The sequence below is a fragment of the Hemicordylus capensis genome, chromosome 6 (assembly GCF_027244095.1).
Source record: "Hemicordylus capensis ecotype Gifberg chromosome 6, rHemCap1.1.pri, whole genome shotgun sequence".
In the NCBI taxonomy this organism is placed as follows: Eukaryota; Metazoa; Chordata; class Lepidosauria; order Squamata; family Cordylidae; genus Hemicordylus; species Hemicordylus capensis.
The window spans coordinates 162074213-162101007 of record NC_069662.1 but is presented as its reverse complement, the minus strand read 5'-3'; the positions used below and the strand labels follow the sequence as shown (position 1 = coordinate 162101007).

General features: G+C 45.6%; 2 protein-coding genes across 4 annotated transcripts in view; both read right to left on the bottom strand.

The window, feature by feature from the left end:
- Window positions 1–231: 231 nt before the first annotated feature.
- ACAA1 (acetyl-CoA acyltransferase 1) lies at window positions 232–16415 on the bottom strand. Of its 2 annotated transcripts, XM_053260284.1 has the most exons (12): window positions 16114–16413; window positions 13292–13385; window positions 12991–13048; window positions 11797–11876; window positions 11287–11329; window positions 8379–8477; window positions 7639–7719; window positions 5398–5588; window positions 4640–4819; window positions 4146–4201; window positions 2429–2574; window positions 232–1092 (listed from the first exon to the last, which is right to left on the bottom strand). In XM_053260284.1, the coding sequence occupies exons 1-12, from the start codon at window positions 16291–16293 to the stop codon at window positions 1017–1019; spliced, it is 1284 nt and encodes a 427-aa protein (XP_053116259.1). In that variant the 5' UTR covers window positions 16294–16413; the 3' UTR covers window positions 232–1016. The 2 variants fall into 2 exon arrangements, with proteins under 2 accessions (XP_053116259.1, XP_053116260.1); XM_053260285.1 differs by lacking the exon at window positions 8379–8477 and having other exon boundaries at window positions 16114–16415.
- Window positions 16416–18397: 1982 nt separating this feature from the next.
- The window catches only part of LOC128331714 (mitogen-activated protein kinase kinase kinase 3-like), a 117025-nt gene continuing 108627 nt past the window's right edge, over window positions 18398–26795 (bottom strand). For both annotated transcript variants that reach the window (XM_053265476.1, XM_053265475.1), the window contains 2 exons: window positions 24622–24799; window positions 18398–23706 (listed from right to left, as the gene is read on the bottom strand). In XM_053265476.1, coding sequence (XP_053121451.1) covers window positions 23478–23706; window positions 24622–24799 — 407 coding nt within the window. In that variant the 3' untranslated portion in view covers window positions 18398–23477. The remainder of the gene's footprint in view (window positions 23707–24621; window positions 24800–26795) is intronic.

Genomic DNA, 26795 nt, shown 5'->3' with positions numbered 1-26795 from the left:
GATGCCTTTGCCTCTGTGGGCTTGATTGCTGCCGTAAAGAACTGGTAGCAGAACTGGTTACTTCGCTATACTGGTCTGTGTGCTGCCAAGCCACAGTGGTGGCAGCTAGAGAGTGTGGAATGGAACAGATCCAACCCATCTCTACACGAGTGGTGTTCACTTCCCATTGTAGTTGGTGAGGATGAGAGTGAAGGGCATTCTTATTTCAAATACTCCAAAAACAAACAGACAGAAGTTTTGCCAATTTAAGTTTAATCAATTGGTTCAAAGGCAAATTTAAAAATGGCCAGTCAACTAATAATCAGGAGTTCAGCCTAGTAATCAGGCAGGGAAGCACTTCCGACTGGCATCTTCTCAGCTGCTTTACATATGGAATGTTGAGTCCCAGAACATGAATGGGAAGGCTGGTCTTGAACTGGATTACTTCCGAGACAGATGATTAAGCCGCTGTTCTCAAAAGTTATTCTGTTAACACCTCTAAGCAAAGCAAACCCACAACCCTTTTCTTCGACTGGTACAGTTCTTCTTGTACAACTTGGCTTTTCCTCAGCCAAGTCACTATATTTTAGATTTTTTCTTGCATAGATTTAGTAGCCCCCGTTTACTGCATCCCACTCCCAAGTGTAAGTTAGTGCCTTTATGCATCTGTGCCTAAGAGAAGTTTCCCTCAGATAAAGGTGACTCTCAACTGATTCTGAACCAAGAGTCTCTCCCAATTCACAACACTAGGACAGGTGCATCTTTCCTGGAAGTCCAATGCTAGGTGCACCAAGAGACAAAGTGCACACTACTGTGCCGGCATCTCAGGTGAAGGCAGATCTGTGGCTGGAAAGCTGCAAACAGCAGAGGGTGGAAGTAGAGCTCCAAGATGTTCCCCCACCTACAGACTGAACATTGAGCATCTTTTCATTAGACTTGATTCATGAAGCTATTTGCACTGGGACTGTTCAACCATTCACCGGTGCTGGAAAATTCTAGGCATTAAGACACTGGCTTGTCTCAAACAGGCCTGGATTTCAGTTCCCTGGATACTCAAACACTGCAGCAGCTCCCATGCCTGTTCCAATGCACATGGAGACCACACCATAACCTCTGCAACAAGAGCACAAGTTAGCGCATTAGTTTGCTTCCATTCTAGGAGTTTTCTTAAATGTTGATATAGTCAAGGTCTCAGAACACCCTGCATACTTGCTCCTACATGACTGCCCACCACGCAGGATACAACAGTCACAATATCAACATCAAAAGTATATCAGCAGCAGATAAGATCACTTAAGTGCTTCAGCCTTGCTGCCCACCCTGTGAAAGCCTGCTGGGATCATTAGCACCGAGGGCAGCTGAATTCAGTACCAGCCACATGGAGGAGGTCAGCATTCCCGAAGCACAAGATAATTGAGTGCGCTATTAGACACAAAGCTCCTGAATGTGCAAAGTGTCCTTCCACAAAGGAGGCTGCCTGTTGCATCTCTACAGGCTCCATGGTTTGCAGTTGCACCCTTCCAGTCAGAAGGCAGACCCAGAACATTGACTCACACAAGCCCCATTCAGAAGTTATGCAGCACAGCAGCACTCAGTTACAGCTCCAAAGTCAGGAGGAAGTCCCATCCCGGCACTGGGAGAGTGAGAGAAAGCCCGGCAGCGGCAAGGAGGAAAGTGGCTGGCCGGCAGATCACAGATGTGTGCCTCTTCAGTGCATGGCGAGGCAGGGGCTGCTGCCTTCACACGGGCCGGCAGTTTGACTTCCCAGACTCAGCCCCTCCAGGTTTCAGCACTTTAACCTGGATCACCAGAGGCTGCTGCTCACAGAAGCACTGGGCACCACGGTTACGGTGCTTCCCCCTTCACACAAACCATGCCGGGGCAGGACTTCCTCCCTGCTTTGGAGCTGTAACTGTGAATGCTACTGCACTCTCCATAGTGTTTGAATGGGGCTCAAGAGGAAGAGTAATTCTAATTCCAAAGTGAGTTTGTTTTGGTGTGGGTAGGGGGTCAAAGTGTGCCTCAGCTATCAGAGATTTGGGAAACATGGTTTTAGACTTGATGCACATATGGAGGTTTGGGCAGAGAGAGAAGCATTTAACTGCATCAAGACTTGACAGGGTTATAAGCATATAAAATCAAGTCAGACCAGTAAACTTTCCTCTAGTTTGGATGTAAGCACTCTGAGGAAACACTAAGCAAGTTCCTTGAAGGGCCCTGCATTCCCATCTGCCAGTTAGAACTTGCAGGGAATCACGTTTTGCAAGTCAAACTTCTGAACATGTTTTTCCAGTGGAGAAATCAGAAGGGAGTTTCTCAATTTGCTCAACCCATCCCCACCACCTTCTAGGCTACAGCAGACACAATCAAGCATTTCCCCGTAAAAAGTAATGCTCTGTAATTAACAATGCTTCCAAGCTTTAGTTAGTACAGACCACCCAGGACTCACCTTTTCCCTCGTCGCTGCAGCTCATGGAGCAGTGTGACAACCTGCCGAGCTCCAGTGCAGCCCAGCGGGTGCCCCAAAGCAATGGCACCCCCAAGAGGGTTGACCTTCTCCAGGGGGATGCCCAGCTTCTCCACACAGTAGACAGCCTGGAGAAAGACACAATCAAAAATGTCTTCAGGGGCTTATTTGGCTCGGGCTCTTAACCCAAACAGCTTCTCTTTTAGAGACTTTTATCAACATTTTACATAATAATTATATTTCAGGTCTTTAAGTTATCGGTTTGTATTCAATCTCTCCACTCCCTGCATGCAACATAGGAGAGATGACCACTAGAATCACCTAAATAACAGCATGGCCAAGAAATTGGGGGGGGGGGGCACACCTGACCGATGTGCAGAAATGCCCACCAATTCCTTTATTTATTTATTTTATCATCATCATCATATTTATATCCCGCTCTTCCTCCAAGGAGCCCAGAGTGGTGTACTACATACTTAGGTTTCTCCTCACAACAACCCTGTGAAGTAGGCTAGGCTGAGAGAGAAGCGACTGGCCCAGAGTCACCCAGCTAGTCTCATGGCTGAACGGGGATTTGAACTTGGGTCTCCCCAGTCCTAGTCCAGCACTCTAACCACTACACCACGCTGGCTCTCTCTTTTTTCTTTAAAGGAATGAATGAAACAGGCAGGGCAATATTCCGTAGCAGGGAAGCACTCTGACACCAATTCCACTCTCGCTTCCTCACCAGTGCTTCCCTGGCCACGGTTGTTTCTAGAACCCCAACTGGCCTTGCCAAGGCAGTTATAATTAGATATCATTTGTTCATGGTAAAGCATAAAGCTACACTGAAGGTTTTGTACTGAATGTAAGAGGCAGCGAAAGCATTGTGGTGACTGGGCAAAAAAGGGATTCTGCATGTGGATTGGTAGGAGTCTGTGACAGCTGAGGCCAATTATCGTGCAATTGTTACTGGATGGAGATGGGCTTTTTTAAGCCCTGTGTAAAGCAAGAATAAATCCTTGGTGGTGGTTTCATCCCAAGTGGCAGCTTTATATTGTCAAGAGCCACATGAAACAGAAGAATTGTTGGGCCAACAGAGCAACCGAGATGCCTGAGGTATCTGGGTGGAGGCTGAGAGTTTCCTCAAGTGGTGACAGCAGGCTGGCATTTTCACTACAAACATCTCAAACTCACAAAGTGAGGCATCACAGGGGTCTTAAGGCTCAGAACCTCTGTCAAAATTACAGAGTGACCCAATGTGGCAGGAGAAAGAGGACGTTGTAAGGAAGATCCACGAGGGAGAACCAAGGAGGGACAAACAGAAGGCTGCAGATCATCAGGCCAGGAGGAGGTTTGTGTACACACAACTGATGCACATGAGAGAGAGCCCATGCAGCACTCCATAGACATGCAACTCGCTGCACTGCAAACTTCCCTGGAAAGAACGTGGCACCCACTAGCAAACGAGTGGGACTGTGGCCCCTTTTAAACGCAGGGGATCACTGCTACTGCACTCACCTCAGGGAAGCCTCTTTCTTAACACATCTTCAAGGTTAGCAAAATGTCAGTGGGTTCTCTCATAGAAGTGCCAAATCCACAAAAACCTAAATCTATTTGGTACTCCTGATGTGACAATGCAAAGAAGAAAAAGTCTGCTCTCCCCCGACCCAAGGTAACACAGCAAAGCAAAGTTAGAAACAAGACTGGCAGATCTCACCTGACTAGCAAAGGCTTCGTTGATTTCAAATATATCAATATCATTCACAGTCAAACCTGCAAGTTGGAGAAACACAAACTGGAGTGAGCTTTTCCTGCTAATGTACAGATACACAAATCCCAACACCTTTCAAATGAGATTTGTACATGTACGCCTCCCCATCCAGCATAGACAGAGAAGTTTCATTTATGCTTGTATGAATCAACCCCCAGGGAGCTCAACTCATTTGCAAGCCTTACAGTTTCAGCATAATTAGCATGGGTCTCTGTTGGGAGACATGTAAGAAAAAAGGGAGATAAAATATAGTGAGACGAGGTTGATGTCCTGACAAGTTAAAGCACAGAGCTGTGCTAGTTCCTTTCCTGTTAGCAAACGATACAGCCCGCTACTGTTTCACATCTGTTCCCTTCTCAGCCTCTCAAGTGCTGGTGCAACACTCCACAACTTCCCAAGAAGCTAGAGACCTGAGATAGAAAAGAGGGGTCAGTTCTTACCAGCCTTCTCCAGTGCCACTGGAATGGCATAGGCTGGCCCTATGCCCATTACATCAGGTGGGACTCCAACAACAGCATACGATTTAAGTACCCCAAGGACAGGAAGGTGCAACTGTGATGCTTTTGAGCGTTTAGCCAAGAGAACTGCAGCAGCACCATCACTAACTTGGCTGGAATTTCCTGTGGGGAGAGATTCCATGCAACAATTTGTTTTATGAATTCTAAATGGTTTTTTTAAAAAACTGTTTTTATCTACTGCTCATGATGATACAGAAGAACTATGTCGCCAGCTCCATGCGGAGTCATCTTTGGCTGAAGAGTTTAGCAGAATCATGCTTTCACTCATTCAAAACACAGCCAACCACAGAGATATCCCCACTGCTGATGCTTTTTGCAGTTCAGGAGAGTCTCCAATGTCCCTTTTGCCAACTGAGAATTGCAGTGGCTGCTGAAGAGTCCCGTGCTCACAAGTTCTCTAGTTTCACACCATTCTCACCATTCCTACATTCTCCACAATAACTTCCACCCCATTTCATTATCCTGCTCCTAGTTTTCATTATTATGGGCTTCATTGTTTTGCTACTAGTTTTTCTTGCCTTACTCTAAATGGTACAGCTAAACATTACATCAGGAGGCGTGCATTTTTGTAATTTGAGGAACAGAACACAGGCTTCCATGTCACAGAGTATGAACATCTCCGACTTGGCTGTCCCATTGCTTCATTGCCCATTCATTCAGTCTTTGCTCGTGATGCATACCAGCAGTCGTGGTTCCGTTTTCCTTGAAGGCCGGCTTCAGCTTGGCCAAGCCCTCCAGTGTGGTGCTTGGTCTGATCCCTTCATCCTGGAGGACAGTGATCTTCTTCTCATTGCCCTGGTCATCAGTGAAGGTGGTGGTTACGGGAACAATCTCATTTTTAAACCACCCCATCTGTTGGGCTCGAGCTGCTCTGGAAGCACAAAATACACAGGTGAGTTTTTCTACAGAAAACATATAGGTATGCCTGCAGTGTAGAACGAAGCCGGAAAATAAATCGATTTGTCAAAAGATCCCTAATGTATTTTAAGAATCTCTAGGCACCACGTGATGCAAAGAAAGATGGAAGGGAAGAGTGGTGGTGAGTCAGCTGGTATGGTGTCTTTGAACTCATCCCAGGTATTTTATTTATTTATTTATTGTTAAATAAAATAAAATAAAATAATAAACCTCTTTATTCGTGGGTTTGTTATCTGCAGTTTCACGTATGTGCCGTCAGGAAAATGACACCCGATCTCAGCATACACAGGAAAAAAGTGTGTGTGGGGGGGAAACTCTGACCTCGCATATCCACGGGTTGGATATACCCGCCATTTTAAAGATCAGAGCCACAAGATGCCTCCCGCCCCCCCACCCTGGACAAAAAACTCCACAATTTTTGGCCGTTTGGGGGCACATCGTGAGTTGGGGGGCGGACAGCAAAGCAAGGTAAGAAGCCCCACCCCACATTTTGGGGCCATTTCCGGCTACTTTGGAACCCAACCCCCACGATCCCATAGGGATCAACAATCCAATGTTCATGGTCTCTGTATCCACAGTACAGCCACGGAATGGAACCCCAATGAATATCGAGGTCCACTTGTATGAGGCCATTGCCTTACTCCTAGGGGTGTGCACGGACCGGTCCAGGGCCATGCAAAAGGCCTCTAGACCGGTCCGGAATTTGGCCGGTCCGGCGGGGGAGTGTGGCTTTAAGGGGGGGTAGTATTCCCCCCCCCGCTCTTCCCCCTCCGGCGCTGGACTTTTCTAAAATGTTTTTGGGGCAGCAGAGTTCCTCCCTGCCACCCCTGCCCCCGTCGTCGTCTTCCAACTTTACAAGCAGTTTACAACCAAGTTTACAAGCAGTAAAAGCTGGCACTATGCATGTGCCCGCTGCAGCGTGCGTGCGCCCGTTGCTGGCGGCGGTGCGTGCGCTGCATACATGGCACCAGCTTTTACTGCTTGTAAACTTGGAAGACAATGACGGCGGCAGGGGCGGCAAGGAAGTACTAACACACACACCCCGCCCTTAAAGCCACACTCCCCCCAGTGCCGGACCACGCCTCCGTGGTTCTGTGCACATCCCTACTTACTCCTGCTAAATGAACAAAGAGACACCTTTAAAGCGAGTCTCTCCAAACTGGGGGAGTGGGCAACAAAATGGCAAATGTGGTTCAATGTTAGCAAGTGTAAAGTGATGCATATTGGGGCAAAAAACCTCAGGTTCACAACCCAACTTCAACTTCTCTGATGGAGTCTGAGCTGTCAGTGACTGACCAGGAGATCTTGGGGTTGTGGTGGACAGCTCATTGAAAGCGTTGACACAGTGTGCGGCAGTTCCAGATGACTCAAGACAGCTAAGCCACAAAAGATCAAGTGTCGATTTGAACAGGGGTGGGACAGGAAAGAGATGACTCCTGACCTCCCCAAGCATGAGCAAGTGTGTGTGTGTGTGTGGGGGGGGGGTAATAAGTATCAACTCCTATGGTTGGTGGTGCCACAGTAATGCAACAACAGAGCTGAACTCTGCATTTCCTGGGAGGAAAACCAAGTTCTAAAGGCCAACTGGCTTGCCAGTGACTTCCCCAACCAATCACTGGGCAGACATCCAACAAGCGAAAAGTCCTTGCTCTAAGCCACCATTTGACCATCAGACAGAAAGGCCACCTGAAGGTGGTTCTGTCATGGGCATAACACAGGATGATCTAACACAGTCTAGCCAGGTGGTATAAGTGAAGTCCGACTACAACCAAATCCTAAACAGAGAAATACTGGCATGCCAAATCAAGGTCAGTCGGAAAGCTGGTCCATCTTCGGAATTTGAGTTAGAGAGCTTTCCTTTTCACACACACAGAAATGCAAGAATTGCACCTAATAAATGTGAACAGCAGCATGCTTATAGGAAGCAGGCAAGTTGTGAGTTGAAAGGAGAGAACAGAACTTTGCTTCCTTGGAAAAGATGAAAGAGAGAAGCAATACTTTACTTTTGCTGGGAAGCCAATGCAAAGGCATCTTGCTTTTTCCGAGACACCCCAAATCTTTCTGCCACGTTCTCAGATGTTATTCTGAAAAACAATATCACACAGATCAATCCAATGGCACAACTACTCTTTGCCACTCCATTTGAAAAAGAAAGAAAAAAAAGGTACAGAAGATTCAACCTTGGGAGTCAGTTTAGAGTCCCAGATGAGGATGGGGCTGAAAACTTGCTACAGTCATTTTGTATGCATGCAGGATTCCTAAGAATCACAGCTTTCCATTTTATAGTCAGAAGACTTTCTAGATCATATGACTGTCAAGGTAAGCTTAAAAGCATGTGGGCAATACTGGATGAAATATCTGAAGGGGGTGGAAAAGGGGAGCTACAAATATGGAGCAGGACTGCCAGTCATCAATGCTCTGCTACACTCCTCACCCTCAAGTTAAATTACGCAAAGAAAGCAACACGATGCAAAGGGGTTGAATTTGAGTCACTTGGCAGAGAAGCTGCTTTACCTTGTGGCAGAATGTGGACCCTTTTGTAAAAAACAATGCAGTGGCACAAATAAGGCTGCAGCACTAATGCAGCTGTCAGAGTTTATACCACAGGCCTCTTACTCCACCCTGGAGCTGCTCACCAACTTTGCCAGAAATTAATAGGGCATGCCCACGCATAGGCCTTCACTGAGATGAAAGGCAGCACAGAACAGCCCTTCTGCACTTGGAGGGAGGAAAAAATGCTTACCCCATTGGAATAAGACAGTCTCTGGCTTTGCTATTGTCCACCATACGAGAGCTGAGATCCCCAGGATCGCCAACACTGCGCAGAGACATGCTTTCTACTCTGGTGGGGGAACAGAAAGGCAAACACACCTTTGTGATTTTCATTCTTATAAAAGACCCACACATGCATTCTTGAAGAGAGGCCACCAAATGGATAAACTAATCATGTTGAATGAAACAACGACAAAATAGTAAGGCATCTCATAGTATGTCTATACCTACAGCCAGAATACAACATTGACAACTGGACCCTTAGCATCCAAATTAGCTTAATCTCCTCACTGGATCCAATGAAGGGAGATGATCATGTACATACATCCTCCACCTCCACCCTGTGCTATCAGGCTGCAACTCCGAACACGATATTTACTCTATCTACATTTATTTAGCAAGTCCCATAGAGCACAGAATTAGAAAGCAACGTGGTCAGAAAGCCAAAAGGTTTGAGGGTTCTGCTGTCCTCCCTTTAAAAAAAAAATCCCTTTAACCCCTTACTCTAATCTAGAACAAAAACCATCTGAAATGCTCCCATTTGTGGTGTTCCCAGTTAATGAGACATTGTGTATGCTCTCTATACTCTGGTTCCAAAATGTCAGCCAGGCATTTTTACCAGTCATGGCAATGGAAGTCCTGGAGGTTCAGAAGTTGCTTGCCAAAGAGTCTTCCTGAAGCTACCAAGCCACTGGTTGAAGCCACCGCGTGCAAAAGAGCCTGCTATAAGGAGCAGGTTTGATGACTGCAGAGCCATACCAGCCTCAGATCGGGAGGGACCAAAGGGCTCATGGAAGGCAGTAATCAGCAGCCTCCCCTCACTTTCAAGAGCTCTCTCTCTCTGTCATGCCAGCAGTTCTGTATTCTACACAACCAAGAGAGCAGTTACTGCCTTTACTATAAGAGTTCGATGGCAGTAAACAGAGGACTGAGCTTCCCAGACAGGGGAGTGGAAAATTAGCTGCAACAGTGTGCTGCATGCTTTCAGAATGGAGCTTTCAGAATGGAGTTGCGTCTTTGACAGAACAAGTGGCAGGCAGCCATATACAAGAGATGACTTTTATCCTGCATTGCACAACAGGAACCAGAGACCAGCCCCTTCAGTTCAGGAATCCTGGAGGATTCAACCTTTGTCCTAAACATTCTAATGTCCTGTTTGCAAGCCAGATTTCACAGCACATGCAAGTTAATACAACATTAAAACGAAGTAATAAAGCCTGGAGCAGAACAGAGGTTCATTTCTAAAAGCCACAGAGCTGTACTCTTTCCCTTCCCCAATACAGTTGTCCCTCGCCAGCTGGCGAATTCGCAGTTGGAGAGCCATTGAAAGCAATGGCAAATGGGGCGGGGGGGGGGGGAGTGTGGTCGAGAAAAGACTGCAAAGCAGAAAAAATTTCCCCAAATCCCTGAAAATCACCCCCAACCCGCAGAAATGACCCCAGGCCTCCAGGTGACCCCCGTCCTCCAGGAAACCCCCGTCCCCTGGAAATCACCCCCTGATCCCCCTGCTAACTGGGCAAAGAGGCACCTTTTACCGTGGTGATTCTCTTTATTTAGCAGGGGGAGAGTAACTGGCCCTATTCACCCCCAGCACAGTACTTCCAGTGACTGTTGCTGGTGTGTGTCTTAAGTTTCTTTTTAGAATGTGAGCCCTTTGGGGACAGGAAGCCATCTTATTTGTTATTTCTCTTTGTAAACCACCCTGAGTCATTTTTGGAAGGGTGGTATAGAAATCAAATTATTATTATTATCATTATCATCCCGAAATTTCCCCCCCAAACCCATTAAAAAATAAAACCAAACCATGGATCCTCAGGGACGATCACAATTTCCCAGTTGCGGATACCCAAATCTGCAATTGGGGAAACCGTGATTGACAAGGGATGGCTGGACTGTGCACCAGCCCCAGGAATTCATTCTACATTCAGTCAGTAAGTGCTACACAATTCTTGACCCAGCACACAAGTATACAAAACCTTCAAGCAGTTCATTTTAAGAAGCACCCTGCAGAGTACGCCTACTCTTCCCATTTGACTGAAAGAAAGTGGAGGTCAAGCAGCGGCATCTCCCAGCAATCCCAGAACCGGAGTGCAATACAAACATGAACCCTCAACACACCAAATGCTTGATCACACCAACATTTGATTTAGCAGAATATAATCCAAAGATCTGGTTCTACACAGACACTTCCCTGTGACCATTTAGTAATTCTGGCACAATGAGCACTTTTTATACCTTTTTATCTAGTTAACATTAGAATTGCACCTTGAAACCTGCCACTGTTACAGTGGGGAGCTGTGGCTGAGAGTGGCTTTCTTGCCCAAATTCATCACTCTGGGAGTTGGGGTCCCCAGAGTCACAGAAAAGAACATTCACCACAATGAACAAAGGAGCTCCAAAAGCATCCAGCAATTCCCAGCAATCTAACTTAATGACTCTTGATCAGTTTTGATCATTGCTTTTGGAACTATTAAGAGATTGCAAAATGATTCTGAAACACCTGCATCTGTACAACTGAGAAACATTTATCAGTTTCAGCTGCCCTGCCCAATAAATGGCCATAGACACTCAAAAGGGGCCCCCCAATTACAGTGGGATAAAACCTGCCCTTGCAATGTTTGTTCAAGTACAAATATTGTTCTACCATTGTCAGCACTCTTGTGCCAAGTGTTTTTAACACACTGGTAGTTTTATAAATGCCTGCAAATGTCAGCACGAAGGAAGCCATTTGTTCTGTAACACCTGCCTTGTAACATAAAAATCTTAAGGTCTGTTTGCAAAGACCTCATGAATGAGTGTCTAGACAGGCAAAGGACTGCCATTAAATAAAAATAAATAAATAAAAATGAGAGAAATCTGTGGAAGAAGAATTGTCTCACCCGCAGGCCAAGCCAATGTCATAAGATCCATTTCTGATGCCACCTGCAAAAGAAGTCCAGTTTAAGTCTCCACATATCAAGTTGCCATTTTGATCAGAAACACTAAGACCAAGCCTGTTTTGTCTTCTGGGATCCCATACATGTAGGATTTCTTTGATGAGCTTCACATCTGATTCAGAATGTGGATGTCTGAGAACCAGAGTTTTATTCATATTATGAAAATGCCTAGGCCTTATGGGAGGGAATGTCTTTGAAGATGTGCAAGTAATATCTGCAAAAGGTCATGTATCAGTGGATGTTAACAGCACAATTTCTGTACCTCCTTCCACTTAACATTCCCCTCCTTGCACATCTCGAGCCTGGTCCTCTTCTCTGGTCACATGATGGGCAAAGATGCAAAGTGGGCAAATCCCATGCTAAAGATTTCCATTTGCATTACTGTAAGGCATACTTTTGAGTGAAGACTTCTGTTTTCTCAGAACACAATACAGGCATCAGTCTCCCACTTACCAGCTATATTGATAACAGCTTGTAACCCCGATGAACACTGCCTGTTAACACAGGATATTGGTACTGTCTCTGGAATGCCACTGAAATAAAAGACACAAACAAGAAAACTCACTACTAAGAGAAGAGAGTAGAAAAATCCTCCCCAGCTTGCCAGTTCTTTCTTTCTTATTTATTTAGCCTGTATACCGCTCAAACTTTCGTCTCTGGGCAGTTAACAATGACTTAAAAACAATTAACACAAATATAAAAGGTTAAAACAGTTAAAAAATTTAAAAACAGTATAAAATTAAAACATACAAATTTAAAAAGCTGATGGAGAAATTAAATTTTAGCAGTTCCTTTTGGTGGGAGAATCTCAATTTGTGTTCTCAGAATTTATTTCAGGAAGCTAGGCAAGCCACTTGAGCTAGAGTATTCCTGCTTAAGCCTGCCTGGTGAATGGGACAAAGTGTCTGATGTGGTTTGGGGACTGGTAATGTGTAAGACTACACATTACAACTAGAAAAAAGCCAGTTTGTGGAACTGTGCTACAACTAAAAGTCTCAAAACTCAAAATAAGCGGAGAGAACGCCTGTTTTTCACATGCCAAAGTCACCCCACGTTGATGCTGGAGGATGTGGAGGGAATTTTACATCGAATGCGTCTGCAGAATGTCCTGGGTCAGCCCATTTTCAAACTAGAACTATACCAAGGGTCGATCTGGACACATTTTATATGTATTCTCCAAGATCCTAGGGCATCTCGATGTAGATGTAGGGTGTTACAACCCTACATTTCACTGGTTTGGGCAACTCCAGTGGTGCAATTTCCCATGTGCCCATACGAGTGGCACATTTCGTGTAGTTGTGTGGCAAGCCACAGCGGCCTCATCCTTTCGGAAGTGTTCACAACGTCTCACATCTTGCTTGGCCTGTGGAGCTACTATCCAGCTCCAGCTCCTCCTATATGTATGTCGCCTCCCCTACTTTTCTTGCACATGGAGAAGCCAAGATGCAATCACCACCACATCTCTTACCCGCCCCCATAATATATGCCAAAGTTCACAGGACGTAGTACAAACTGGCATCGCTCCTCTTGAGCTAGAGTTCCAGCTTGTGTTCAAGGTGGATTCTCAGAGTCCCTGCTGCAACCTGCAACTTAGTACCATGGAAATCATTGCCAAGGTCCTCAAGTATGTTCAATAGCAAAGTTCACCTTAGAAACTGTCCAATTCTTGCTGTTAGTGCTCCAGCGCCAGGTTGCAGTACATTTCCTAAATGCAAAAAGATCAATCTGCTTTGGTTATCTGTAGTTTAAATGCACCTCCAAATACTTCTGACTACAAAAAATGGAAGGTGTCAGCATTTAAAAAGAGAAATCGGATCACAGCGCATTCCCCCTTCAAGGAAGAAAAACCAAAATGATTCTATTCTAACACAATGTCATCATAGTAATGATTCCGGCAGTGTAAAATGGACAGAGGCAAAACCCTGCAGCCTCAAAGTGAATTACTTACCCACACAGATATCCCCCAGCTTCTCAGGGCTCAGGTTGAGATCCTTGAGGACTGCTGTCATGACTGCAGCAAGAAGTTCATCAGGTGTAGTATCCTGAAGGAGGGACAGAAGAAAGAGAGAAACTGCGTTCTCTCAAGTTCTTCCCACACTGACACTCTCCTCCATCACTTCAAATGCGACCACAAAGGACTTACTCTCCCCTCTCCAATAAAGTAACCCTACCTTCAACCCTCAGAGGCCCTTTCCTCTTCCTTATTTCCCCTCCATCACACCCCGATACCACAACCCCTTCACTTCCTTGCTAGCCCTGTCTTGAAGCCTTCTGGACCTTCTCTTCCAGCTTAGAGCCGAAGACATATCCCTCCCACCCTAACCCAAAGGCTGCTCTATAGCCTCACTCAATGTCAAGCCTCGGTTCCTCTCATGTGAGCCTCCTCTGTCCCCAACCAAGATTCTCAGCAAGCGTCATGCCCTCCTCAGTCTTTCTGTACCTCCTTCACCCTTCTCTATTGGGTATCCAAATGGTGGCTCTCATACCACACAAGGTGGCAGGAGCACCGCCTGCACCCCTCTGTACGTGGTATCAACACTGCCAATGGAACTGCGCTGCATCCTAAGTGCTTCATGAGCACTGTCGCACGATGCAATGCCCATTATTTCCCATTTGAGTTGCACAACTGGGTTCATGAAGCACTAACAGAGCACTGCTGACCTGCAGTGCAGCTCCATCAGCACTACTGACAAGTGGGCAGAGGCAGTGCTCCAGCTGCCCACATCCCCTCGTACAGTATGCCAGCTGTAAAGATCTCTTTTCTATGCAGCTGCCTTCCACAGCCTGTCCCAAAAGCCAGATTTATTAACATAGTGGTACCACTCATGATCACTCAATGAAATTAGGGAGAGGAGAGCTGGTCTTGTGGTAGCAAGCCTGACTTGTCCCCATAGGGTCTGCCCTGGTTGCATCTGAATGGGAGACTTGATGTGTGAGCACTGTAAGATATTCCCCTCAGGGGATGAAGCCACTCTGGGAAGAGCAGAAGGTTCCAAGTTCCCTCCCTGGCAGCATCTCCAAGATAGGGCTGAGAGAGACTCCTGCCTGCAACCTTGGAGAAGCCGCTGCCAGTCTGTGAAGACAATACTGAGCTAGATGGACCAAGGGTGTGAATCGGTAGAAGGCAGTTTCCTATGTTCCTATTATTATTTATTATTATTATTATTATTTTATTCGATTTCTATACTGCCCTTCCAAATATGGCTCAGGGCGGTTTACACAGATAAATAATACATAAATAAGATGGATCCCCACAGGCAATGACCACTAGCTTAGATAGTTTAAAGAACTTAAGACATCTTAGGAAAATAGGAAACTGCCTTATACAGAGTCAGACCATTGGTCCATCTCTTGCTCAGGACCGTCAACGCTGACTGGCAGCGGCTCTCCAAGATTTTAGGAAGGAGTCTCTCCTAGCCCTACCTGGAAGATACCAGAACCTAGGCATGAAAAACAGATGGCTCCCCCACTGAGCTATGGCCCCATCCCCAAAGGGGAATCTCTTACAGCAGACAGTGCTTACATGTAGTCACCCATCCAAATGCAAACCAAGGCAGACCCTGCTTAGGGAAAGGGACAGTTCTTGTTCACCACCACAGGACTGGCTTTGCACCCACTGAAAAGATAAACGCAGATATATCCGCAGCTATTAACCAAGAGAGTTAAATGGAGCCTCCATGGATTTAGGCAGCACACCTTGGAATGGCAGGTGCAGGGAGAAGACAGGGGGGGGGGGGGCCTGTTGCCTTGATCAAAGCATAAGAGCCCTGCTCAGATCAGAGCTCAAATCTACATCGCCCTGAATTCTGCTTCTTATAGGACTCAGACAAATGCTTTGGGGGAGCCCAGAACCAGGGCCCTAAAACAAGAGACCTTCCTGGCCCTTCTGTTTGTCCCTCCACAGCATCTTCTCAGTCCCGAAAAGCCTCCTGCCTCCTCCAGGCTGGACTCACCAGGGCCTTTCACACACAGTAGGCTTTTCCACAAGTTTACAGGGAGGCTTTACTGTGAACCTGGAGTTGTTCCAGAAAACCGAGGCCAGTAGCGGATATTTCTACCCCGGATATAAATCGGGCTACACTTTAATGCACAGTGAAAAGCCTGAAATGGGTGAGAACTGCTCCTGGATAACTCACAGAGGCTTCGGGGTAAATCTGGCCGATATGTGAAGGGTCCCCACCATGACACCCGAGGAGATGCGCGTTAAAGGGCTTTGAAGGCCCCCTGTGGCAAGCCTCCAGCTGCTGCCGGGAACACAGGAGGGCAGCGGGTCCCACTGCGCTCTAATCGCTCTCCTCCCTAGGGGCTTCTGCGCGCCCTACAACCGTGGAAGGCACCCCCTTCTCTGCTGCACTCAGGGAGCCCCCACAGAGCACCCACCCCCTCCCCACAGGCACTTTGCACCGGCTGAGGAAGAGGCCGGGAGAAAGAGGAGGAGGCGAAGCCGCCTTCTCTCGCCCACTTCCAGGGCTGGGAAGGACCCCGAGAGCCAACCTAAATAATGCACGTCAAACAATAACGTTAATATTTAATCTGATCCTTAAGCAGGCGTTTTTAAAAGTGAGTCGGTCCCCGACCCTGACTTTTTAAAAAGTCTACTTAATAATTCCATTAAATATCAACATTGTTATTTGAGAAGGCTCATTATGTTAAGTTAATAAATGTTATGTTGGCTCTCAGGGTCTTTGCCTTGAAAACATGGTGATGGCTATCCCGATGGCCCGGGCGAGGAGTCTGTCCCCGGCCCGCGGGCGCAGCGGCGAGTGTTACCTTGAGGCCGCCGCGCTTGCTCTTCCCGATGGGGGTCCTCCGCCCGTGCACCACCACCACGTCCTCCGGGTTGCCCACCGCCACCGAGCGGGGGCTTCCGGAGAGGCCCAGGCAGGGGCTCGTCCTGGGCTGGCCGCCGCCGCCGCCCAGGTGCCCGAGAACCACCTTCATCCGCTGCATCTTTCCGGGCTTCTTCTTCTTCTTCTTCTTTCCCTCCAGGCGGACGACGAGAGGCGAGCGAGCGAGCACCGACCGACAGACAAGAGCAGCCCCGCCCCCTCGGAAGCGCTACGGCGCAAGCGCAGGGAGAATAATAAACACGCACGCGCGTAGAGGGACGAAGAACCCCCCTCCCCCGGGCTCTCCCTTGTTCCCGACGCCATCTTACCGAAGGTAGAAGCCAGGGTCTAATAGCGGGCCGCCCATAGAGATAGGACGAAGAAAGGGCCAGAGTGGCGGCACAGCCTGAACATGTTAACAATCCACAAAATGGTTCAAATATTAATATTCATAATATTATAAAGACTTGAAAATGGTTAGGGGGAACCCCTTATTCCCTTCTGTGGAGGTTGCCCTGTAACCTTATTCAAAGGACTGGATATAAAAATTTACAATCTTCCCTTAAGGAAGCTAATGGTATATAAAGGAGTCTGTTTTAACTGGAGAACCTTTTCTGACATTCCCCGGTGAATCATCCGGACTCCGAGATGTATTGTTTTTCATTTTAAAACCTCGTCGGTACTTCCAGTTTTATAGGATAAAAGCCCTATACACTTTACATTTGAAGTTAAGAAAATGAAAAAAAAAAGTTATCCCGAATGCTGTAATAACATCCTCAATGGTATGAGACTCTAGTCTTTTTTTCTGTCTACGAAGCCGTCCGCCGTTGTTTTGCCTCCAAGGAGGAAAACGTTCTGCAAACCCATTGGCTGCGCGGAGGAGTTCCCGTTTCGTCTCCTTGGTGACGGGTATCAATGAAGCCCTTCCTGGGCTTCTAATTACAAGCACTAGGTTCGACTAGTCTAGCCCGAACGCTTGTATCTATTTTATCTTTTAATATATAAAATTGTATCTATGTTATTGTTGTGAGCCGCCCCGAGCAGTAGTGTACTGGAGAGGCCGGGTATAAATGCTTGAAATGAAATGAAATAAGCGCTAGATTGCAGTTACTGTTGTCGAAGAGCTATTCTGTTTTTGTACAACTTTTGAGCTGTGCACCCCAGTATGCCATTCTCCCCCCCGCTGCACCCGCTTCTGTAGCCTTGAGCATGTGTGCAGGCGGAGCGAGCGTTTCTCTTATGCATACATATTTCATTTCAAACACTTTCCCATCACTTTCTAAAGTCCATTTAATCTTTTGGAAAGCGTTCATTTTAAACGCCCTGAAACACTCAAAAACACTTTTCAAACACTTTGAAACGTTTTCCCAAAATGAAATCTATGCACTCTTTCCTGCACAGTGCTCAGGCAGTCATAAAAGTTGCTGTCAAGTATAACACCACTAAACTAAATGCACTGAAGTGGCCTACATGCATATAGACAGCAGCCAGATAGCTGTTAAAGCAAATTAGGTAAAGGTAAAGTGTGCCGTCCAGTCGATTTCAACTCCTTGTGCCCACAGAGCCCTGTGGTTGTCTTTGGTAGAATACAGGAGGGGTTTACCATTGCCTCCTCCCGCGCAGTCTGAGATGATGCCTTTCAGCATCTACCTATATCGCTGCTGCCCAATATAGGTGTTTCTGCATAGTATGGGAAACATACCAGCGGGGCTTCAAACTGGCAACCTCCTGCTTGTTAGTCAAGCATTTCCTCACTGCGCCACTTAAGGTGACTTTAAAGCAGATTAAGTCACTAGATAATGCTGGTGGTGCCAACCAAGTGTGGAAGAAATTGTTACACACACTTTATCCATCAAAGTGAGCTCTTTCTAGCCCTATTCAGGTTATGTATTATCTGTGTACAGTGCATATACAGACATCTGTACACAGTTATCCACACATTGGGGCAGTATGGATGATGCATTCCCCATTCATGTGAGTAGAAAGGGGACATGCTGAGGGGCATGCCCAATGTGGCCTCTTCCACAGAGGCCCAAAACTTTCTGGCTTGTCCCTTTATTATGTAGTGTGGCTGTTCATCTGAATGGCAGCTAAGAACATAGGAACAGCCCTGCTGGGTCTGACCCATATCTAGTCCAGCATCCATCCTGTTTCATACAATGGCCCACCAGCTCTACACATGACCCAAATACCCACCATTAAGAATACGGAAGTTGGGCTCATAATACCACAAAATTTAAAAATAGTTTATTTCATGCATCTGGTAGCGGGGAGAAAGATAAAGCATTTACAGCATTTAACAAAGTACATTCAACAATGTGTCCCACTTGCCAAAGCAACAGTGCTTCTTTTCTTTCTTATGGTCAAAGCTTTTTAGAGCTGTAATAATTTACAGTATTTAAAATCATTCATACCACAGAGAGTATGAACACATCTCAAGGATAAAGAGCTAATAGTGGTATTTATATTATGATAAGGGATTGAGAAGCGGGCAGTTTGAGAAATACAGATTTCAGCAGGCAACCCATGCTTCGTTCACATTATTGTTCCATTGCTTTGCAAGACAATGTGACCCTTGCTTCCTTTGCATATGTGCAGTGAGGCAAAGGGTGTATTGTGCTCTGCAAATGTGTGAACAAAAATACTTCTAAGTATCTGAGACAGTGGCTTCAGAAAGGCTGAATCCTTCTCTCAGCTAGACAAAAGACACCACCAGAGATAAGGGATGGACTCTTTATATCTTAACGGAAATCAGAATTTCATGGCAGCACCCATTCTGAGTTTCTTGTGTATGTGCAAATCCTATAAGTGTCTGCCAAGTTTATGTACTGCAAGTGTGGCCAGGTTTTAGAAGGTATCCAGATTTCAAGTTTCAGAACTTCTAAAAGCCCATCAATAACTGGCTTCACTGTTCCCTTTTGTTCCCCAAATAATAAAAACCTTCATAGCTGCCTCTACAGACTGAATCATGGGATGCAATCTTGCCCCAATTATAGCTCAATTCATCCTTCAAAAATAGCTCTCCAAAGCTATTTTCCCCCTTGTGTATTTCATTACACACCTTGTGTACAATGCATTGTGTACTTGCATTGCTTCAGAAGAGGAATCACAGAAGGCTCCCTTTTTACCAGATAAAACACATTTTGTCTAGAGGAGGTGGTATGTGTCTGTGTGTGTATGATTTCTTCAGTAGCTGGGCAGCAAAAATAATAGTTTGTACAAAGGAGGACAAAACTACCCCTGTGCTTAGTAGGCCAAATAAATCTTGGCAAACTGATGGCTAGAGAAGCTTTCGGGGAGACTGCTGGGCTATACCACCTTTTGATCTCTTCCAGCTTGTTAAGCCCATGCACAGATCTACATAGCAAATTTTAAAACAATTTTAAGCCTGCTGTCACCGTCCCCAGCAAAGGGCTCCCTACAACGGTACATTTGTGAACAAGAAAGGATTTCTAACAATGGTTTCTCACCTGCAAAACTCTCATGACTCTTTGGGAAGAAGCTGTAATGGTTAATTGAGTTTCAGGTTGCTTCCACACTAGCTATTTAGTCTGGAATTGTTATCATTCAATCACTTTTGATGGAGAACTGAGATTATTCAATTGCTAGCCCATATAATTCAAAAAAAAACGTGTTGTCCTTCTATTTGTGATGTTCTTCTCTCACTTAAAATATAATTGCAGCACCAGCCTGTCCAGTGTGGACTGACAATGCACTATTGCTACTTTTCGGGGCTGTTGTGACCTGAAGCTTCCTTCTTGTATTTTCTGCTCTTGTAATTGCTTCTTGTCCTGTATGCCCATGACATTACTGGTGAATTGCCCCTTAATTAATCAGCTGCTGCTCCCTTTGGTTGAGGGAAAGGAAAGGAAAGATTGTGCCATAGAATCGGTATCAACTCCTGGTGACCACAGAGCCATGTGGTTTTCATGGTAGAATACAGGAGGGGTTTACCACTGCTTTCTTCCACGCAGTATGAGATGATGCCTTTCAGCACCTTTCTATAGCGCTGCTGCCCGATATGGGTGTTTCCCAAAGTCTGGGAAACATAACAGCGGGGAGTCAAACTAACAACCTCTTGCTCTGTAGGCAAGTCATTTCCCTGCTGCGCCATTAGGGGGAGGGGTCCTTAATTACTGGTTTCCTCTCTTTTTCTCTCTCTTTGTGCTATTTCACGTGAAAAAAAGTGAGAGGAAACTGACAATTAAAGCATACACACATTGGCGAGTAACAGCAACTGATCGACTAAGGGGAAATTAATCAAAAATGCCATGGCTGCAGTAAACTGGCAGCAATTACAGGAACAATAGTCACATGATAGAAGTTTCTTATTAAAATTGCAGGGGGCCTTTGGTAAACGAGACTTACTTCTGAGTAAACTTATAGACAGACGAACAGACACCGGTGGACAATCTAGCTTTATATTAAGTGCTTCTAACTGACTGCAGAGAAGAAATGCCTTCCCAATGCTAAATGGCTTTAGTGTGCAAGCAACCTTCAACTGGTTTATATTAGAAGTGCATATAAGTGCTGTGCTGTGAATTTATGTTGAGGGGCATCTGTGAAGGCAGATGATACACAATTTCAGTCTTACTCCTTTTCCTGCACAAAGAAAGAAAATTACAATCCATATACATGATGATATAGTCCAGGGAATTAGATTACAATGTTCCTGAAAGCAGAGTTTCCACTGTACATATGGAATTTACTTCCCATTACATGATGTATCTCTTAAACAACAACAAATAAAAGTTGCACGGGGTACATACATTACATTGTCTTTGTCCAGTTCTTTTTTGTACAACTGAATCACTGCAAAGGAGTTTGACAGCATAGAAGTAAAGGCACCTGAGGAGCAATTCACATCTATTTACATATAAACAGAGAAAGGAAAGGATAATACATCAGTGACAAGGTCCACGTGTGCCATGGCAGGGGGATGTTGATTCTCTGAAGAGAGGGACCATCGATGCAGAGAATCAACAGAAGATCAATGCACACCCTGGGCAGCTTCATGTCTCATGAAATCCAGGTCAGGCTGGTGAGGTACAGGGTAACATTTTAAAGACATAAATTCAGTGAATATAGGACAAGCTGGAGACTCCATGGTGAACACATGGCTGTATCTGGACCATCATATAGTCTGGCGTAAGAGCTCTTGAGTTCATGTTAACTTGCTTTATTTCCCTTTCAGCCTTGGATAAGTGACATTGTAAACAATAAACCAGACTGTTCTTGCTCTCTCTCTGGTTGAAGTGCCACAGAGTGCACAGAAACCTGTGAGTGACATAAAAGAACCAGCACAGGGGTATGGCTAACACACCCTATAACTTTTTGGTGTAAACGGGGTGGTACCTCAGAATACCAGCTTGGAATACAGTCTCTGATCCCTGAATGTGTGAATAAAATCACAGGCACCCTCTTACAAATCTTAGCAATTTAAAAAAAAGAAAGTAGGTCATCTTCCAACCCTGCCTATGCAAAACATCAGCCTTTTGACATTTCAGTTCTGCAGCAATATTTCCCCTAAGACTCTCTATTAACTGAGAATTAAATCCAGATGGCAGGGGTTGCAGCTAGGAATCTGCAATTAAATCAACTAGGGAGGGTGAGTGTGTGTGGGGAGGGAAGAATCACTTCTTTGTAAAAAGCTCAAATCAAGACTAGTGTAGAGTCAGAGAGAGACTCATTACATTAAGAAAATCTTGCATGATTCTAAGACAAAGTTTCGTCTTATTCGACCAGTTTCGACCATTTTCCTGGGATTCAGCACCTAACCAAAATCTATTTACAATGGAGTCCTCATCCATTCAAAATCAATAGGATATGGATTAAATCCTTTATCCAGAGCTAGGGGTATTCTACACAACTCCAGTTCAAACTAGTTAAACTGAAGCACACAGTTTGATATCTGGCACAGAATTCAGCATCCAAGCTTGTTTTTAGCCTTTATGGCTGTAGAGATAATCCAGAAAGCATGTAAATATTGCCTGGTGAAATATCAGATGTTAGTGGAAGGGATTATATTGTGCATAACAACTTCTTGCATTTCCACTGAGGTCAGCAGATGACATAATGCAAAATAAGCAAAATATATGCAAATAAACACATTTGCTTGAACTGCACAATTGATTTGGGACACACAATCCAGATTATAACATCTGGATTTGAAGGGAGGATATATTATAGCCATCTGGGCTCCTGGCAAACATCTAGCTCTCAAAAGATTGCCGCACTGGTTGACCAACTAAATGTCAATCAACCCTGAAAGCAGATGGATAGACACACATACACTTTGTTCGGGCAGTGTGCTTGCTCTCCTTTCTGACCCAAATCAAGACACATTTAGGGTGGATTTCAACATTATTGCCTCCACCTGGAGGCCACTTATCTGAAGTTCCAACATGTTGCTGAACTGTCACAGCCATCTTGGCAGGGAGGTGATGAGAACTGTAGTCCAACAACATCTGGAGACCCAAGATGAGAACCTTCTATCGTACACGGGTTGGATATAACCAATACTCATTTAGATCCAAGGGAAAGACTGTTACCTGTGAGGATTCCCATAAGATTCTATATTTTCATAATGCTCTGTTCTGCATGATCACTTTGTGCTGAATCACAGACATGATTACTCCTTGATCATAGTTACCACCCAGGAAACAAAACATCCCACTTTGCTCTTCTGCTCCCAACAGCCAGAGACTGTTTTATGTGCACCAGACTTCCTGCTGTTTATCTCCAAATGTAGCAATGGTTTTCCCTTTTCCAGACAAAAGTAGCCATGTGTCACTGCCCTGCATTTATGTCTACTTACTTCATGTTGGGTTCCCTTCTCATGGCCGCACATTTGGCAACAATGACAAAACTAGTTCAACAGGGCATGGCTGCCTATTTTGTTGCTCTTGGCAGTTTTAACGGAGGGGTCTTATTGGCTGACAGGACTCCATCAACTTCTCTCATCTTGTTCTTTAGTAACTGGTCAAGTCCATGAGACCCTCGTGAGAAAGCTACATGAGTCTGCACCCCACCAGCAACCACAAATTGCTAGTGTAACCTCAGTTCCCCAAATCCCTCCATCTAAAATACTCCAAAGTCAAGGTGGCTGTGTGCAGCTCAAAGTCTTGGCAAGATGGTCTCTGCTTCGCCACTAAAGCATGACTAACATCAACATGGCATATTTGGGAGTAACCCAAACTGGAAACGGAGGTTGAGTTTAGAAGTGTGCAGGTCCTTTCCTTTGCTTACTCCGCACTTATTCTGTGGACATCCAGCCTTTTCCCTTCCTCCTAGCAGGAAGGCCTGCTAGAGGCTGAAACTCACAAATGGGTTCCTCAGAAGGTCTTCTGCTGTGGGTCTCCGCTTCTCCTCCACAAAAATCAGCTTGAGGAAGCTGCGGCAGTGGTCTGAGACGCCGTCTGGAAGCTGGGGCTTGGTGGGCTGTGTAGCGATTTTGAAAATGGCGGCCATGGCTTCAAATTCTGCCCAGGGTGGTTTTTCAGTCAACATCTCTACCACGGTGCAGCCCACACTCCTGCCGGAGAACAGCAGGGAAGAAAAGGATTAGGAAGGATGCAAAGTATCCTGCACACAATCATTATGATAGTTTTCATAGCACTTTTCATTATTCAGAAGTGCCTTCATGCTCTTATCTGATTTTTATCTCACAACAGCCCTATGAAGAAGGTTAGTCTGAGAGCAAGTGGCAAGCTCTAGGCCTTCACAGCCTCAATGGATGGCTTGGGGAAAGTCAAGCTTCTTTAGAAGGTTGTTGTGAGAGGAGAGGCTGGCGATGGGAAGACCTGAATCAAGCCTGACATCTTCAAGCCATACACTGTAGCCAATACACCCTGGCTCCAACTCGAGGTCATTTTGGTGTGAATGTGTGTGTTGGCTTATGTGTCTTCACAGGTTACCCCTTTCAGATTCCTAGTCCCCCAAGCACTGGCATTGTTAGCTCTGCCTGCTCCTGATTAAATATATGGAGAAAATATTCAGTATTAAATAGTTGGAATTAAACGTTTAATCTTTAAAAAATATTATTAACTATTTAAAATATTTGTTAAAACAATATTAAACAGGGGTTTCCAACCCTGAGTCCTTAGATGTTGTTGGACAACATATCCCATCATCCCCAGCTGCAATGGCCATTGCAGCTGGGGATGGTGGGAGCTGTAGTCCAATAATATCTGGGGACCCAACACTGGGAATCCCTTTATCGTAGAATTCCAGCACCCCATGGGCACACATTTCTGGGATTAAGAGGCAGGTTCTCAGGTATGACATGCTTCTGAATACCAGTTACTGAGCAGCAAGAACAGGAGAGGACTATTGTCTTAAGGTCCTGCTTGTGAGCTTCCCAGAAGCATCTCTTGGCTAGACTGTGGAAACCAGACTAGAAGATTGGTCTGGTTCAGGGGGGCTCTTATGTTCTTAACTGATTGCTTACCATACATCAGCTTTCCTTCCATATCCTTCCCCACTGATCACCTCTGGGCTCATCCAGTACGGCGTCCCTGTGACGGATTTCATCCCTGTTCCAGACATGCAGATGGTCTGAATGCGCTTGCTGGCACCAAAGTCTCCAAGTTTCACATTCCCAGCAGAATCTCTCAAAATGTTGGCTCCTAAGAGGGAAAAGTCACTTCTGAAACCGAGTCCGGTAGTCAGGGCCAGACTGGGGACACTGAGAGGGTGGTGGAATGTATGTGGAGAGAGGCCAGGTTTTGAGCAGAATGGGTAATTAAGGGTGGTAGTTGGGCACAGGGGTGGGGTGGGGCACAACAGGTGGGGTGGGGTGGGTGGGGCACACCGGGAATATGCCCTGTTGCCCTAAGGGCAGTCTGAGCCTACTTCTCATGACCAATCGGAAGGAGAGGAGGTGGGGCTCTCCGGACAGGGAGGGGGGAAAGGGGAGCTGGGCAGCTGGCGCGGGGAGAGCCCAGCGAGCGCAGCAGGGCGCACCAGGCGAAGGTGCGCACCAGTCTGAGCCTGCCAGTAGTCTATCACAAGGACACTGCTGCTGCTCCTCTCTTGTAAAATATGGCAGTCTCTTCCTAGATTTTGCTGTAGACGGACATTTGATAATGAACAGCAAGGATCTGATGGAGAGTAGGCTCTAATGGGCAGGGGCTATTTCTATCTCCCAAGCCTATTGTCTCCTCAACTCCACTCCAGCAAATCTCTTAAACCAGCGTTTTTTAATTTGAGTCTGAAGATCCTGTTATGGGAAATCATTATCTTGGGCATCCTTGACACCACTCTGGACACCCGTTTATTTGGTGTTGGCATGGAGGACTTGTATTTTGAAGTGCAGGAAAGATGCATGGATATGTGGACAAAGGAAAGATCAGAAAAGTCACATATATGAGAAGCCTGGAAACAAGTCTCATGTTTTTGCAGAGTCCTGCTGATGCCCCGAGATTGACTTTCTATATCAAATATCCTTAGCCTTCCTGAGACGGATAAATCAGAATCCCGCCTGTTTTTTTGTCTGCTTCAGTAATACATTTGATTGCATTCCTTCCTGCATGCCTTCAGAGAACTAGTGGGAGAAATCAATTTGTATGATCATCCAGGTTCCCCCCTAGTCTTTAATATAAAAGATAACTATCTTGGACTTAGCTTAAACAGATAACCATCCATATATATTTTCAGATGGCTTGGTGACAAAGATGACACACATTCTATTAGAGATGTGCACAAAACATTAATTTCTCAATTTATTGAAATTCATTTCAAATTCAAATCAGATTCGAATTCAGCCTGAACATTCAATTTGAATCTGAATTCAATCCAAATTAATTTGACCCAGTTTTAGTGCTTTTTAATCAATCAGGGGGCCTGAATGGTTTTTAAAAGGTGCCAAAAGGCTCTCGAAATGAATTTGAATTGAATTTTGAAAATTCATTTTGAATTTGAATCGAATTGCCCTTTTAAGAGGTGATGACTCGATTTGGATTTGAATCACTCGAATCACCCAGATGCACATCCCTACATTCTTTGCCTAGCTTCCTTTTCCTCTGCTCGGATGTCCCAAGGATAGGAGTTTTTTTGGAATTTTCCCAGCACATGGTTTTTGCCCTATTTAAGGAGGCTGCATTCTGTACCTCTCTCTTCTTCTTGAGCCTGCTTTTGGGCTTGTGCTTCCACCTAATTTCATCCTTCAGACAAGTATGCACCACCCTTTCCTTCCCATGTCCCCGGGAGGTTTCTATAATTCTTTCCCAAGACCCCCTCCCCATCCTGGGTATTAGTGAGCATGAGAGTTAGTTTTAAGGTCCACTTGGCTGGGTTAGGATCAGGAATTTGCTCACATGGGCACATTTCCCCTGCCAGCAGCCTCTAAACAATATTCCTTTACATCTCAGTGGACCCCAGCTTTTCTGCCTTCCCTGAATGTTCAACTCCCTTTAAACTGAAAATGGCTCTCTCTCCACTCTGGGTACTCACCTGGCAAGCCAGGGAGCTCCTCTTGCTGGAGCCAACATTTAACCATGGCCTGAAAGCCAAGCCACAGCCTGAAAGCCACCCAGAATTAGGGAACCGTTTCTCCCTGACCTTTCCTGTCCAGCCTGTCCCAAGTCTGTTCGGGCTTATCTCTCGCTCCCTTCCCTGGAAGAA